Genomic DNA, 15306 nt, shown 5'->3' with positions numbered 1-15306 from the left:
AGTCTTGTAGGCATCTTGTCCGTGCCATAAGGCACCATCTGTGACCGTGTACACAGCGACTGTTGATGTGGGACTACCCGGAAAACACTATACCATTTGATAGGTGCCCTGACGTTACCACCCGTGCGATCTCTTCCATCTCTATCACAATGTTTGCTAGCAGAAATATTAAATTTATTATCATGGTATTTATAAAGAGGAAGTAATAAAATTATCTGAGATCCAAAAACACAACATGCTCAACTGGGAGAAAACATTATTTCATAAATAGTTTTCAGAGTAGCAGCGCATAGCAGCATTTTGTCAACATAGCTACAAATTTCCACTCCTACAAGTGATATTAGCAGCTAGAAAGTTAAAAATGTTGCCAAAGATTTGTTCTGTGCAATGAAACAGAAAATGATACTCTAATCATAGCGTGTAGGCTTTCACGGCCGGCGTCTTCAGTAATTAAAACTTCCGGGCTAAGAGAGATAAGATATGGCGATCGACTCTGTACCAAAGTTGTGACAATTGATTACCTTCGATCGAGAGTAATGATGCCAGCCAGAGATAGTTTTACTGTTGACAATACGTGACGAGTGGTGGCGCTCTCTACGCGCTCTATATAAACAGGACCTCCACGGCCTAGCAGCCAGTCGTAGACTCACCTCAGATGATGTTGCCCGCAGCTGGCAGCGAAACGTCAGGGAGAAGTATTTCTACTATTGGACCACGGCCTCTTAGCCCGGAAGTTTTAATTACTAAAGGATACTCTGTTCATGTAACACTATGTTGGGTCATTCCACGTCAATTCAACCAATTTGAGAAAATATTGCAGCTGATAGTCTCAGATTTGGCTGAAATTTAGCACACCAATGCTACCAAGTGTGGAACACTCATGTACAAAATTTTAAGTTCCCCTGACAATTAGTTCCAGAATTATGACTTGTGAAAGAAGGTGGCATGACCCGGAAATTGCAACCCGCATCTGGCAATCTATCTTCAGACCCAACTTCAGGTCTTAATAACTTTGGAACTATTCCGCACAGTCCAGTGAAATTTTTACAACCCAGTAACATCCACTTAGAGAACACACTCTATGAATCAAAACACCAACAACATATTTCTGAGGGAAAATAAAAAATTCCAAAATTTGATTAAAAAATGTAATACGTTAAAAGGTACATATTGTAGGTGCCCTCTATGCCAAATATAATTCACTCAAAAAGGGTATAAATATTTTTGTGGTAAGCTTAATGTGGCCTAAACACACACAGAACTCATCTTGCCCATATCAGTCACACAAACAGAGTTAAATGCACACGAAAATACAAAAATTCAAAAAATTACCTGAAACACATGGATTTTCTAAGTGTGTAGCACAAAAAGGACAAGTGATATCCAAGCCAAATTTCAAACACTGCATAAGTAGACCATAATATAATATGTGTCACAATTTCAACTTGTTATTGCAAGGCATTTGTGTACAATAAAAGTTGACAGAGATGTATTTGGTTACGTTTCTTTTAACACAATTTAGCAAGTAACAGTGATGATGCAGACAGCTTGTTTCAGATAAAGCTGCAACAATTGTTGGGAACCATTAGGCAACAGAAAGTTAAACAATGGTAGTTTTCAGGGACAGAATGAGTCATTGTTAGGAAGGAACAACAAAGGAAAGAAGCAACAATTACAGGTTACTCATGTTTTTAAGATTCTAGTTCAGACTGGTCAGTACTGTTGTGGTAAGTCAGTATGGAGGCAGAAGATTTTGTTCAAACAAGTTGCAGTATTGGTAGAGCACAAGCATCTGAATGTCATAAAACAACATATGGAATAAAATGTGGCATTCGCTTTGTACTGTATGATCTTGATGAATCTAACCAAGATTTGTTGCTATGGAGATCCGGGACACACCCTGTGGGAACAAGAAGTACAGTTCCAGGAAACTTTAGTGTTTGTTATCATCTTATGAAATTGTTTCTGGATAAGTATTCTTTCCTACAAAGAAATTGTTTTGATCCATTTCAGATCCATAAGAAAACAGTGAAGTGTAGCCTCAGAGAAATTGATATAAAATCAGCATTGAAAGTGAATCAGTGCATGGGACAAAAGTTATGTTCCAGGTGCGTTACACTGCTAAAAAATGAAGAATATTCTGATAATTTACATGACAGTGACGAAGAGTATCAGCCACCTACAACCACAGCGGATGAGCAATTAAATACTTCAGTAACTGCTCGTGATTTGTCTCCCACGAAGACACACAAAGTTGGGAAAAAGAGACAGGCCCAGCTATGGTAGAAGAAAACTACAAGAAGCTCAAATGTAATTAAAACACAAAAAATAGCTGACATACTAATGGTGGAAGAGGAAGAACTATCTGCTCCAAAGGAACAGAAATCATGCCAGAAATGCTCTGATTTGGACAAAATTGTGCATGATTTGAAAGAAAAATGTGCCATATCCACACGCCAAAAAAAGTAACTATTCTTACCCTTGCACCTTCCAGATGGTCTATTGACTACACTGCAGAGGAATTCAACGTTTCTACATATACGGTAAAGCAAGATAGGAAAATAAAATCAACCCAAGGAGTGCTTCCACAACTTCAGCAGGCTCAGGGTAAGCAATTGAGTTCAGAAATAAAGCTGCTAGTGTTGGAGTTTTATGAAAATAATGACTACAGCCAAATAATGCCTGGAAAAAAAAGTACTATGTAACGGTGAAAATGGGAAATGTACGTGTACAGATGCAAAAAAGACTGTTGCTGTGCAACATATCACAACTATATGTAGAATTCAAGGAAAAGTATCCCAATACCAAAGTAGGTTTATCATCTTTTTTCAATCTTCGGCCAAAATGGATAGTGCCTGTAAGTGCAGGGGGCACACGCAATGTCTGTGTATGTGAGACCCATCAAAACGTTAAGCTGATGTTTGCTGCTATAAAGGATTCTGGGCTGGATTACAAAGGTGCAATGAAGCTGCTAGTGTGTGACATCAGTTCCTACTAGTGCATGATACACAGGTGTGAAAAGTGTCCTGGTAAGGAAAATCTTGCAGAACACATGAATAACAAACTGTATGGTGAACTCCTTATCGATGACAATGAACTTGTTTCTTATAAACAATGGACACACATGGATCGCACAAGTCTTGAAACAAAGGAAAGTACGGTGGAAGATTTTGTTGAAATGTGTTTTCAAAAAACCGACAAACTGACCACACACAGCTTCACAGCAACAGCACAATCAGCTTATCTCCAGTTTTGTAAGGATAATTTGAAACAAGATGAAATTATAGTAATACTAGACTTTTCTGAAAATTATGCATTTATAGTTAAAGATGCCATCCAAGGATATCATTGGGACAACAGTCAAGCAACTCTCCAGCCATTTGCGATTTACTATAGAGGTGAATCAGGTGATGTGTGTGTCATGAATCTGTGCGTTTTTAGCGACTGTTTCATTCATGATGCCATTGCAGTTCATGCCCACATTCGCACTGTCATGGCATATGTGAAAAACAAGCTGCCTCACATACACTTTGTGAAATACTTCAGTGAAGGGGCAGCTAGTCAGTACAAAAACTGCAAAAATTTCAAAAATTAATGCATGCATTATCTCAAAAATTTATGCATGCATTACCATGATTTTCAGATTCACGCAGAATGGAATTTTTTTGCAACAAGTCATGGTAAACATGTATGTGATGGTATTGGTGCTACCATTAAGCGCAGGGCATCACGAGCTAGTCTGCGGCACCCTACAGAAGGTCACATTCTAACACCTCTTCAATTATTTACCTGGGTACAGAAAAATATCTCTGGCATGCAATCATTCTATGTTTCGAAAGATGAGGTGAAATCAGTCGAACAGTTGCTAAAAAGCAGACTAGAACACATTAAAACTGTTGCAGGCACAAGGAGCCATCATCACTTCTCTCCAGCGGACTCTGACAATGTGCAGATTAGCAGACTGTCTGGTTATAACTATAGGTTCATGCACAACATGGGTCTTCACAGTGTGTCTGACTTAGGATTCCGAGACAAAAGCAGCAACATACAACCAGGTTGCTATGTTATTGCTGTTTATGATGACAAATGGTACTTAGGATGTGTTGCAGAGTGCTGTGAAGCAGAAGGTGATGTATTTGTAAACTTCATGGCACCAGCAAGATCATTTCATTGGTCACATTTGGCAGACAGGTGTTGGATTCCTTTTGAACATATTCTTATGACAGTTCCAGTTCCTACCACAGTGTCAGGAAGACAGTACAATTTGCCACTCAATGTACAGAGTAAGGTAGCTAAAGTGTGGGAGAACATCTGTTCGAAGCACAATTAATTGGTTTTTAGCAGTTAAGGTGCAGTAAATATTAATGATAGGTTGTGTTAATCTGTCTACATGTTGTTGCTTAGTGATTAAACAGTTGTGGGAGAGGATAAGAAGAGGCAGAACAGTTTACGGTATGTTTTTACAAAATTGTGTTGTGGAACAATGGCCACATCACCAAATACATCTGTCAACTTCCATTGTACACAAATATCTTGCAATAACATGCTGAAATTTTGAGATATATATCATTATGGTTTACTTATGCAGTGTGTGAAATTTGGCTTGGATACCACTTGTCCCTTTAGTGCTACCACACTTAGAAAATCCATGTTTTTCAGGTAATTTTTTGAATTTTTGTATTTTCGTGTGCATTTAACTCAGTTTTTGTGACTGATATGGGCATTATGAGTTCTGTGTGTGTTTAGACCACATTAAGCTTACCACAAAAATATTTATACCCTTTTTGAGTGAATTATATTTGGCATAGAGGGCACCTACAATATGTACCTTTTAATGTATTACATTTTTTAATCACATTTTGGAATTTTTTATTTTCCCTCAGAAATATGTTGTTGGTGTTTTGATTCATAGAGTGTGTTCTCTAAGTGGATGTTACTGGGTTGTAAAAATTTCACTGGACTGTGTGGAATAGTTTCAAAGTTATTAAGACCTGAAGTTGGGACTGAAGATAGATTGCCAGATGCGGGTTGCAATTTCCGGGTCATGCCACCTTCTTTCACAAGTCATAATTCTGGAACTAATTGGCAGGGGAAACCAACACTTTGTACACAAGTGTTCCACACATGGTAGAATTAGTGTTCTGAATTTCAGTCAAATCAGAGACTATGAGCTGGAGCCCCTGGTTGAACTGACATGGAATGACCCTGTTGTCAGAAATCCCATTAAAAGAGTGGACAGATCAGCACATGAAATTATAGGTTATACACTGTAAGCCCCTATGATTTATATACGAGCTTAGTGAACTAAAGCTGAGAGCGAAAAATGTGTTGTCACTCATGAAATATTAATTTGTTATTTATATTTGTTCCAACTCTTTCTTGGTGCCATGTCTGAACAAAATCCACTGCTGCTAAGTTTCAGAATTAACTGTAACTATCTTTCACATGCCCTGCACCATGCAAAACCAAGAAAAAGAGATTGCTGCAGTGCAACATTTCCAATGTGGATAGCAAACTGCACTGTTCTGTTCATTGGAGAGCAACAATAAACTTGCTCTGCACAATGTTGGTACATCAAAGGAAATGGTTTGTTCACTATATTTGCACCAAGTTGGAACAAGGTGGTCGTCTATCGACAGGAGGTGTGCAAATTAATTTATATGCTATCTCAAAATGAGTTTTGAGTGGAATCATTAAAAGTAGGAAACATAACAGACCTGTATTGAGAATGGCCAGATTGTGGAATCTGAAACATTATGATTCCCACATAAAAAAAAAAAAAAAAAAAAAAAAAAAAAAACTGATCCAGTGTTCCAGTATTCTGACAACACATGAAAAAATATAATCAAATTTTCCATCACCAGTGATAGTAAATCAGAGATTATTTTTCCCATGTATCTTTCGACTTTTCAGTACTGGTGTCACACACAGATGATGTTTCTGTGTATTTTTCCCCTCAGCTGATGATAAACAACTGCGAAAGCAACACTTCCAATTTTCAGAAATTCATTTTCCATTTTTACTGACCCACACACTGGAACCACATACTCTGGTCCATTCAGAGCAGTTCTGCCCCTTTTTCCCTGTAAATTTGTGTACCAAGTTGTGCGGTGTTTCCAATGTAGGAGTAACTGTATATTGAATGTTAAAATTAGAAGTCATTTTATTTTCTTCAAGAAATGCAGGACATCTCACTGTATGGTAATGGCAATAATAAAAGTACAGGTGTTACCACTACTATTCTTGTATGTACTACATAAGGGTTTTACGAGTTCTCATTGGAAATAAATATTTCTTATATTTCTTTAATGGAGTAACATGCAAATATTAATTAAAAAATCTGACATAACAAAAGCCATACATCAACCTTAGGTGAAAAAGAAAATGGTCACTCACTTGAAACTGTCCACTGTTTGCAGTAGTTCATTAGGAACGACAGTTTCCTTCACTGTTTTTGACTCTCCTCTATTGACTGAAGCACCTGTAACTCAATATGATATATTAATAATAAAATTCTGAATAATAATAAATTTTCTTACACATTAGTGATAACTGAGTGCGCAACTTCAAAATATAAAAGCATTTTCATTTAGTATGACGAACAACAACTTTACTTTTGCGTCCTTTTTAACTGTACATTCATCATGAGAAATTTTGGTAACTGATGGATGAAGAATGGAATGCATAATTCTTTTAGTAAATTAAACAATTCTTCTGTTGAAAAAGGCTGGATAATACAGCTTATTCAAACATCAAAATGTCAGGTTTATAACAGGCAACCATCTGACATTTTTCCACTGAATATCGTATCTGATTCCATTTCTTATTTGTAAAAGATTTGTGGAGATGACTGATCAATTAAAATGTAGTTACAGTTATATTCTTGCTGGAGTGAAAAGGGAGTGGATAAAATTCAGCACCAGCTTACAGACTACTTCCATTCAACAAACAGCTCACAGCAATTCATAGCTTATCAGTGGGTTTCAAAACTGATCTTGTGATTATGAGTTATTTGCTGCCAATTCATCCATCCTGCTGGCTATGTATCCAAGCTAAAAGAGGTTTTTATAGTACCATAATTCTCTCTTTACTGACAAAACAATCAAGGGATGAAATTATGCTTCACATACCACAGTATTCTGAGCCTTTAGAACGAAAGGGACTACCGAATTACATACAATTAAAAAGAGGCAGTGCAAGGAACAATCACATACAGAAAATGACACAAATGCTAGTTCTCAGATTAAGAGGTTTCTTCAATGAATGCAAAAGAGATAAGAGAAGTGGGACACATGCTTGATTGTCACCCCTAGATTCTTCTGCACTTTATCATTTGCTGCTTCTCTGTTGTTCTTTTTTCACTCATATAATTTGCCTGTTATCTTCTTACATCTGATTTATTGACTGCCCTTTATACCCTATTTAATCTGTCATGTCTTCAAATTTCAAAAAGGTAATTACTGGATCCCCACTGTTTTTTATTCCAGTTTTTACATAACATTACAATGACATTTTCAGTTGCTGCAAGTAATGGTCCAAAATGTGATCACTGTCTGGTTTACACCCCAGAAGCTAAATGTCCAAATTTCTAGGGGATTTTAACTGATGGGTATCAGATTTCAAAATCTTGGCCAAATGTAAGTGCAAAGGAACATCAAAATAACTACATGACACTGAACTTACTGAGATTGAAGCAAAAGTGATGTGGGTGGTTCTACCTTCCTTAGACTGATGGTACAACATGCCTCTATTAGATTGAATTGAACAGAAATATAACTACAGCATTTGAAGCTGTAACTGAGATGCCCATTCATGCCAAAAGTCATGGGTGTGGAATTACATCCACTGTATAGTAATTCCATTACTGGTATATTTCATCATTTTGCATATTTCCAATGAAAAAAATTCTTGCTCAGGATATTCAAGTCTGCCTAAATTGGCTGTAAAAACAAACATCATCAAAATTCAAAACTATCTGCCTCTTTGGTAGCCTCCATTAGGCAACTGCTGTGTTGTTTTCATTCTCAAAATCCCGATGATGTCGATATCCCCAAATATGGCAAAACTTTTTAACTATATGATCTACTTTTGTGTAAGCACTATTTAAAATTTTTCTATGTTCTTAAAATCCACCATTGACAAAAATGATTTCTGCTCCTCTCTATCAGTACTGCTACACCCAAACTCTTACAGTTTATGTTTCTTTAACACAAATTTTAAAAGTTTTCCAATTCAAAAATAAATAAATAAATTGTAACTGGTTTCGTTGACAATAATGATCTTTAGATCATACTGCCAATGTAACTGGTACCTAAGACAACATATGGTGCTAACCACCACAGAATCATTACAATTAGTAAAAACTTTTTTTCATATTTGGCAAGTTACTTACAGTAACATTTTGTGGTAAGTAATATTGTCTGAAGTCTCAGATACAAATTGGATCTACAGTGAATTCGTGACTTGAAAATGGTTGTTGGAAAATGCAAAACTACTTATCACTTAGGTATCTTTGGATTGTACTGTAATCAAGACTATTAAAATTTATTATAAATGATACAGATCGTTGCATCTTCTTCGCCTGATGATGACAAGTTTTGAAAATTCTCTTTCTTTGTTATATCTTAATTCCTTATTCCTGACATCGCTAATCATTACTTTCTGATAAATTATGAATAGGTGAAGCTGTTAGCATTCAGTGCAGTCTTGGTCCAACTGGACTAAAATTTTGCCAGTTATTAGTGTCTATGAGATAAATACTTCAAGCACTCCACTGTTTTGATTACCAGAGCTCACAGAGCACAAAAAGCAATAAGAGTCGAGTCCATGTTTCTTATGCATCTAGTAAAATCAAATTACACATTTCATTATGACTTTATAAACTAAACCTGAGGATACTGAAATAACAAGAAAATGAAGCAGTGGAGTAGGAATCATAGCCCTCTTCCCACCACTATTTAGTGACAAAATTTATTCAGTTTCCTATATGTAACTGATATCAGGGTTATTTCAGAGAGGAAAGAAGGCAAGTGAAGGTAGGGATACGGCACTGAAGAAAGTTTTACTTTATGGACAAATAGGTAGTAACACGTACAATGTGATAATGGAAAAAGGAGGTGGGGGCAGCTTTTAACTTGAGGACAGAGCAGTGAGAGAACAATGTATACAAGTTTTTGCAAACCTAAAATGACATCTAAAATAGAGGGGGGCAATCTGAACAAGTGAGAAGTGTTGAATTGTCAACAGGCTCACAGAAAAGGGGAAGAAAACTTTCTGTTTTTCTGTTTGCCACACACACACACACACACACACACACACACACACTTGCATGCATGCTGAGTATTGGTGGGAGACACAATGCTGGGATTTACAGGTCAGAAATGGAGCAAGTGTAAGTCTAATGTTGAGGCTTGCATACCTAGGAAATCAGGTCACCTCTCTTACATCAGTGTTACACTGGCTTCCTCCTTTCCACTGTAATTCCACAAATTTGGTGAGTCTGAGAATGGTGGCCTGGCGATTGGTCCCAACTTGTCGCTTCATTCTCTCTTACAGAAGCAGGCAGGCGTGTAGCCTAGTACGGACGTTGAGTGCACAATTTTGCTATTGTAATTTAACACTGACAGGACAAAATCACTAAACATCGGGATCAGGTGGTCTCTAATGAAGTTGTTTTTTGTCAGGCTGGGGAGGGTTCAAGAAGAAAGCATAATCTGTTCCTTTGTATGTTGTTATAAGAAAAACTAAATGTTTACAAATTACACTGAAAAAGACCCTTGTTTCAAAGTTTTAAATTACATATTTTGAGATTTAATACATATTTCATGCTATACTACGTAACTTTGCACATTTTAATATTATTGCAGAATTATGAGGGATGATCGGAAAGTAACGTACAGTGATTTTTTTCCTTCGCTGGGGGGGGGGGGGGGAGTTCCTTTCTTGTTCTCAGACACTTCACATCCTGCCATTAAAGCTGAAAACATGGTTTTCGATTGATGGTGCTTTAACCACTGATGGTGAAATAGTCCTTTGCCAAACTTGGATAAACGTATAGGATGTACGCCGACATTTCAAATAAAACAACATTTATGAAGCAATCTTACATATTAAGAATAAACAATGGATTTCTTCAAAGAAACAGATCCTACTTACACAGTTTCAGGGAGAACGTACATCACCTAATAGTGAATTTTACAAAGAATTGTGTTTGCATTGGTTGCAGGGACAAACTTCAGATGCATGAATTTAATCATTTCTTACAGAAATACTACTTCAACTGCAATATTACCGATGAATTCACTGTCAGGAAGAATTACCTGGATTCTTGCAATGTTGACATATTTTAAAAAATCAGGGCTTACCTAGTCAAATCACCTATATGGATTTCTGCTGACGAAACAACAGATGCCATAGGCCATTCCATGGCTAACTTAATTGTGGGCAAGTCTGACTCTGAGACTGCTTAATTTACTGTAAGTCTTTGGAGGCAACAGATAGTTCAACAATTGCTGAATCCATTAACAATGAACTTATGGTACTATGGTCTGACGGCATAAAAGAAGAGAGGGTCCTACTGATGCACACTGATCCAGCTCCATACATGTTGAAAGCGGGGAAATTGCTTAATGTGTTTTATCCAAACTTCGTGCAAGTTATGTGTATGACTTATGCATTGCAACAAGTGGCAGAGACAGACATCAATTTCCTGATATTCCACTGAAATCAGAAATAAAGAAGGTTTTCTTTAAATGTCGTTATTGTTTACATCGCTACAAACAGCTACCGCCTGATGTAGTACCTCTACATCTGGAGCTAATGATAACAAGGTGCAACAGGGACTGCAGCTGTTACTTTCTACAGTAAATACTTTCAAGCTGTGAAGTCAGTGACAGAGAACTTCTTCTCATCCTGCAGGGTGTCTGTGAGTGATTCCGTGTCAGCATTCAACAATTCTAAAGCACTCGGTTGAGTTTCATTCATTGCAAGTCACATCAGCTGGCTTCATGACAGTATCAAGAAATTGGAGACTTCAATTATGCCTCTCCAAGAGACTGCGGGAATACTGGAAGGCGCAGTTCCGAAGGTCAATGTCCAACCAGGTGAAATGGGTGGTGCAGATTCCAGCAAACTGCAATCTGTGCTTGATAAGAACCCTGGATACTCGAATCTTGTTATTGTGTCTTGTTTATTTAATGACGAAATGGTAGAACTCCTTCAGAGTATTATTCCTAGCATAATATCTCAGTATCAAAATGCACCTCTGACTTTTGGCGAAGCTGAGTAACCTATCTCTATTTATAAAAATACGACGAGTCTTTCCTTCTGATCCCATCCATTAAGTCTCCCCTGACCCCGAGTTCTGGGTAACGTTTCCAAACTTTACCCCTGTTCCTAAACCTCTCCAGTCTTTTTCCTTCACCCCTCTTCCTTCTTCTTCAATCCTTGTGCCAGAAGAAGGAGCCACTGGCTCTGGTGCCATATGGGTGCCTATAGCCATACCCCAGATTTGCTCACTAACCCCCCCCCCCCCTCCCTCCACACACACACACACACACACACACACACACACACACACACACACACACACACACACACAGTGGTATTCCGCTGTCCACCAAACCTACAAATGTGCTCCTGCTCGCAACCCCTTACCTCATGGCTCATGTCACTGTAATAGACATACGAGGTGTGGCTAGAAAAAAACCGGACTAGTACTGGTGAAACAATAAAACGAATGCAATAAGGCTGAAAGTCGCGTGGCCTGTCACGTGACTCTCACTCCGCCTACTGCTCGAGTTTCATCTGCCTCCTACACTCAGTCTGCCCGTGGCGTCTGTTTTAAGTAGTTGACGTTTTGTCTGTGCGTCGGAAAATGTTGAGTGTACAGAAAGAACAGCGTGTTAACATCAAATTTTGTTTCAAACTAGGAAAATCTGCAAGTGAAACGTTTGTAATGTTACAACAAGTGTATGGCGATGATTGTTTATCGCGAACACAAGTGTTTGAGTGGTTTAAACGATTTAAAGATGGCCGCGAAGACACCAGTGATGACACTCGCACTGGCAGACCATTGTCAGCAAAAACTGATGCAAACATTGAAAAAATCGGTAAACTTGTTCGACAAGATCGCCGTTTAACAATCAGAGCAGTGTCTGAGTTAACAGGAGTTGACAAGGAAAGTGTTAGGCAGATTCTTCATGAAAGTTTCAACATGAACAAAGTGTGTTCAAAAATGGTTCCAAAGTGTCTCACAATTGAACAGAAGGAACGCCGAAGAATGATTTGTTCTGACATCCTGGAAAACATTGAAAGTGATCCCACCTTCTTACAAAATGTTATTACTTGCGATGAATCGTGGTTTTTTACTTACGATCCCGAAACTAAACGCCAATCGATGCATTGGAAAACTCCTGGTTCTCCACGACAAAAAAAAGCACGAATGTCAAAATCGAAATTCAAGGCAATGATGATTGTTTTTTTTTTTTTTTTTGACACCAAAGGGATTGTGCACATTGATTGGGTACCAGAGGGACAAACAGTGAATCAGCATTACTACATTAGTGTCCTGGCTACCCTACGTGAGCAAGTACGGAGAAAACGGAACGATTTGTGGAGAAAAAAGTCATGGATCCTTCACCAAGACAATGCCCCAGCTCACAGTGCGTTGTCAGTGAAGACGTTTTTGGCAAAACACAACATTCCCATCTTAGATCATCCACCCTACTCACCTGATTTGGCCCCCTGTGACTTTTTTATTTTCCCTAAAGTCAAGTCAGCTTTGAAAGGAACTAGATTTGAGACTGTTGAAGCAGTAAAAGAAAAAGCGACGGAAGTAATGTATGGGCGTACCGAAAATGATCTGCAGCATTGCTATGAACAGTGGAAAATTCGTATGGAGCGGTGTAGAGACCGAGGAGGAGAGTACATTGAAGGAGATAACATGAAATTGTAAATAATTGTAAATAAATGTTTTTTCCAGCATCAGTCCGGTTTTTTTCTAGCCGCACCTCGTACATGCAAGATCTGTCACATACATCCTCCCACCACCAACTACTCCAGTCCGGCCACAAACATCATCTATTCCATCAACGGTAGGACTACCTGTGAAACCAGTCATGTGATGTACAAGCTAATCTGCAACAGCTGTGCTGCAGTCTATGTGGGCATGACAGCCAACAAGCTGTCTGTCCGCATCAATCGTCACCAGCAAACTGTGGTCAAGAAGCAAGTGGACCACCCTGTTGCTGAGCATGCTGTCCAACACGACACCCTTCATTTCAATGACTGATACACAGCCTGTGCCATATGGATCCTTCCCAGCTTTTCTGAATTGTGAAGGTGGGAACTCTCCCTGCAATATATCCTACTTTCCCGTAACTCTTCTGGCCTCAACCTTCATTAGTCATTGTCCTCACCCATTCAGCCCCTTCCCTGTTCCCTTTCCAGCACTACACAGTTCTCATTCCAGTAATGCACCCAGTACTTTTACTTCTCTCGTTTTCCGCTACCCCCCCCCCCCCCTCCCCTCTCAGCTCAAACTCTTCCCTGCCCTGTGTCTAACCTCCCAACTTCACCTAGCAGCCATACTCTCTCCTCACCTCATCTCATCTCTGCATGCCCCCCAGCAGCACTTCACTCACACTCACCTTCACCCTACCATTCCTCCCCTCTCCGCCCCAGCCTCCTCCTTAGCCCCACTCATTTGCCACTCCCATCATGCACTGCTGCTGCTCCTGCTCGCAGTGTGGCTTCAGCTGTCAGAGACTGCAGTCGTGTGTGTGTGTGTGTGTGTGTGTGTGTGTGTGTGTGATCTATTTGGCCGAAAGCTTATTTGCAACAGTCTTTTTGTTGTGCCTATCTGCAATCAGCATCTCTTCTATATAATGAGTAGAAACTTTCCTTTTCATAATACTATAATAATAACAGAACAATATTCACTGCTAAACAGCCAGTCACTGTACTGGTATATAACAGTTCTCATGCTCAACAGTTTCTAAGTAGCGGCAATGCTGTGAGTCCTTGGTTATGCTAGAAAATCTTATACTTGCCCTCCTTTCAATGCTGGTAGACTTCACTTGTATCTGACAAGATTCAAGCCACGAGTTCACAGTTGTAAATGGGCAGTGGCGGAGACTCACGAGTCAAAGTCTCCTAGTGTACAGGAATGGCCAGTTGGAAGATGGCATCAGAGGGCCCAATGGCAAATTTAAAGTGAGTATACAGAGGAATGACACAATTTTAGAGACTTCACTGGTCTCATATAGATGTGATTTGATGTATATACACTGAAGCAACACCTCAAAATTTGTAACAAGGCTGAGAATCAAAACGGGGTCTCCCTGCTTACTGGGGAGCCTAGGTAATTTTGTTCATGTGTAAGGGGGAATTTAAAGTATACTGAGGCAACAGTAAGAATCTGGATCAATGAAGGAGTAGTACCAGGGTAATCTGTGCAGTTGCGCTAACCAATGTGCCAAGGTGGCTTAATGGCTAATCCACCTGCCTAGTAAGCAGCAGGAGACCCATGTTCAATTCCCAGCTTTGGTACAAATTTTCACCTGCTGCTTCAGTCTATATACATCAGAGTATACAGTGCTCATTTCTGAGCTCTACGTGGTCTACGGTGGTATGGGGTTGTGCCAGTGGGGTGGGTAGGTGAGAGAGAGGTGGGTGGCAGAAAGAGGGGTCGGGGTGTGTACGTAACAGCTTGAGGGGTGGTAACAGGTTTGCTGGCTAGGAATATGAGAAGGGAAAGGGGGGGGGGGGGATGGCATGTGATCCATGGGTACCAGAGCCGGTGGGGTGCAGCACACAATGGAGGTGGCATGGAGGCCTGGATTGGGAGGTGGTTAACAGACAGATGAAGAGGAAACTGTTGGGCAGAGGTTGTGGGACCAACCGGTTAAGGGAGATTGAGGACAGGACAGTTACAGGGCCAAAGAATGCAATGCAAGGGTTAACTCCAATCTGCATAGTTCAGAACAGCTGGTGGTGAAAGAAGGGCCAAGGTAGCCCAAAGTGTGAAGAAGCCAGTGAATGCGAGCTGCTGTTCTCAACTTTGTACCATTAGGTGGCCAAATCTGTTCTTGGCCGCAGTTTGGTGGTGGCCATTCATTTCTATGGACAACTGGTTGGTCATCACATTGACATACAAAACTGTGCACTGATTGCAGTGAGCTGGTATATGACGTGGTTGCTTTAACATGTGGCCCGGATTCTGATAGGAAAAGCCTGAGACAGGGTTGGAGTAGGAAGTGGTGGGTTGGTGACTGCACAGGTCTTGTACTTGAGTCTTTCACAGGG

At 39.5% G+C, this 15306-nt stretch overlaps 1 protein-coding gene across 2 annotated transcripts in view; it reads right to left on the bottom strand.

Moving 5' to 3' along the window:
• LOC126198499 (nuclear pore complex protein Nup58-like) overlaps positions 1-15306 on the bottom strand; it is a 141625-nt gene that overhangs the window by 100779 nt on the left and 25540 nt on the right. Inside the window, exon 3 of one of the 2 annotated variants that reach the window (XM_049934874.1) lies at positions 6397-6487. In XM_049934874.1, the coding sequence (XP_049790831.1) occupies positions 6397-6487 (91 nt within the window). The remainder of the gene's footprint in view (positions 1-6396; positions 6488-15306) is intronic. The other variant, XM_049934875.1, reaches the window with a different exon arrangement.

The sequence above is a fragment of the Schistocerca nitens genome, chromosome 8 (assembly GCF_023898315.1).
Source record: "Schistocerca nitens isolate TAMUIC-IGC-003100 chromosome 8, iqSchNite1.1, whole genome shotgun sequence".
Classification (NCBI taxonomy): domain Eukaryota; kingdom Metazoa; phylum Arthropoda; class Insecta; order Orthoptera; family Acrididae; genus Schistocerca; species Schistocerca nitens.
Note: the sequence above shows the minus strand (reverse complement) of the source record. Positions and strands in the feature narration are given on the sequence as shown.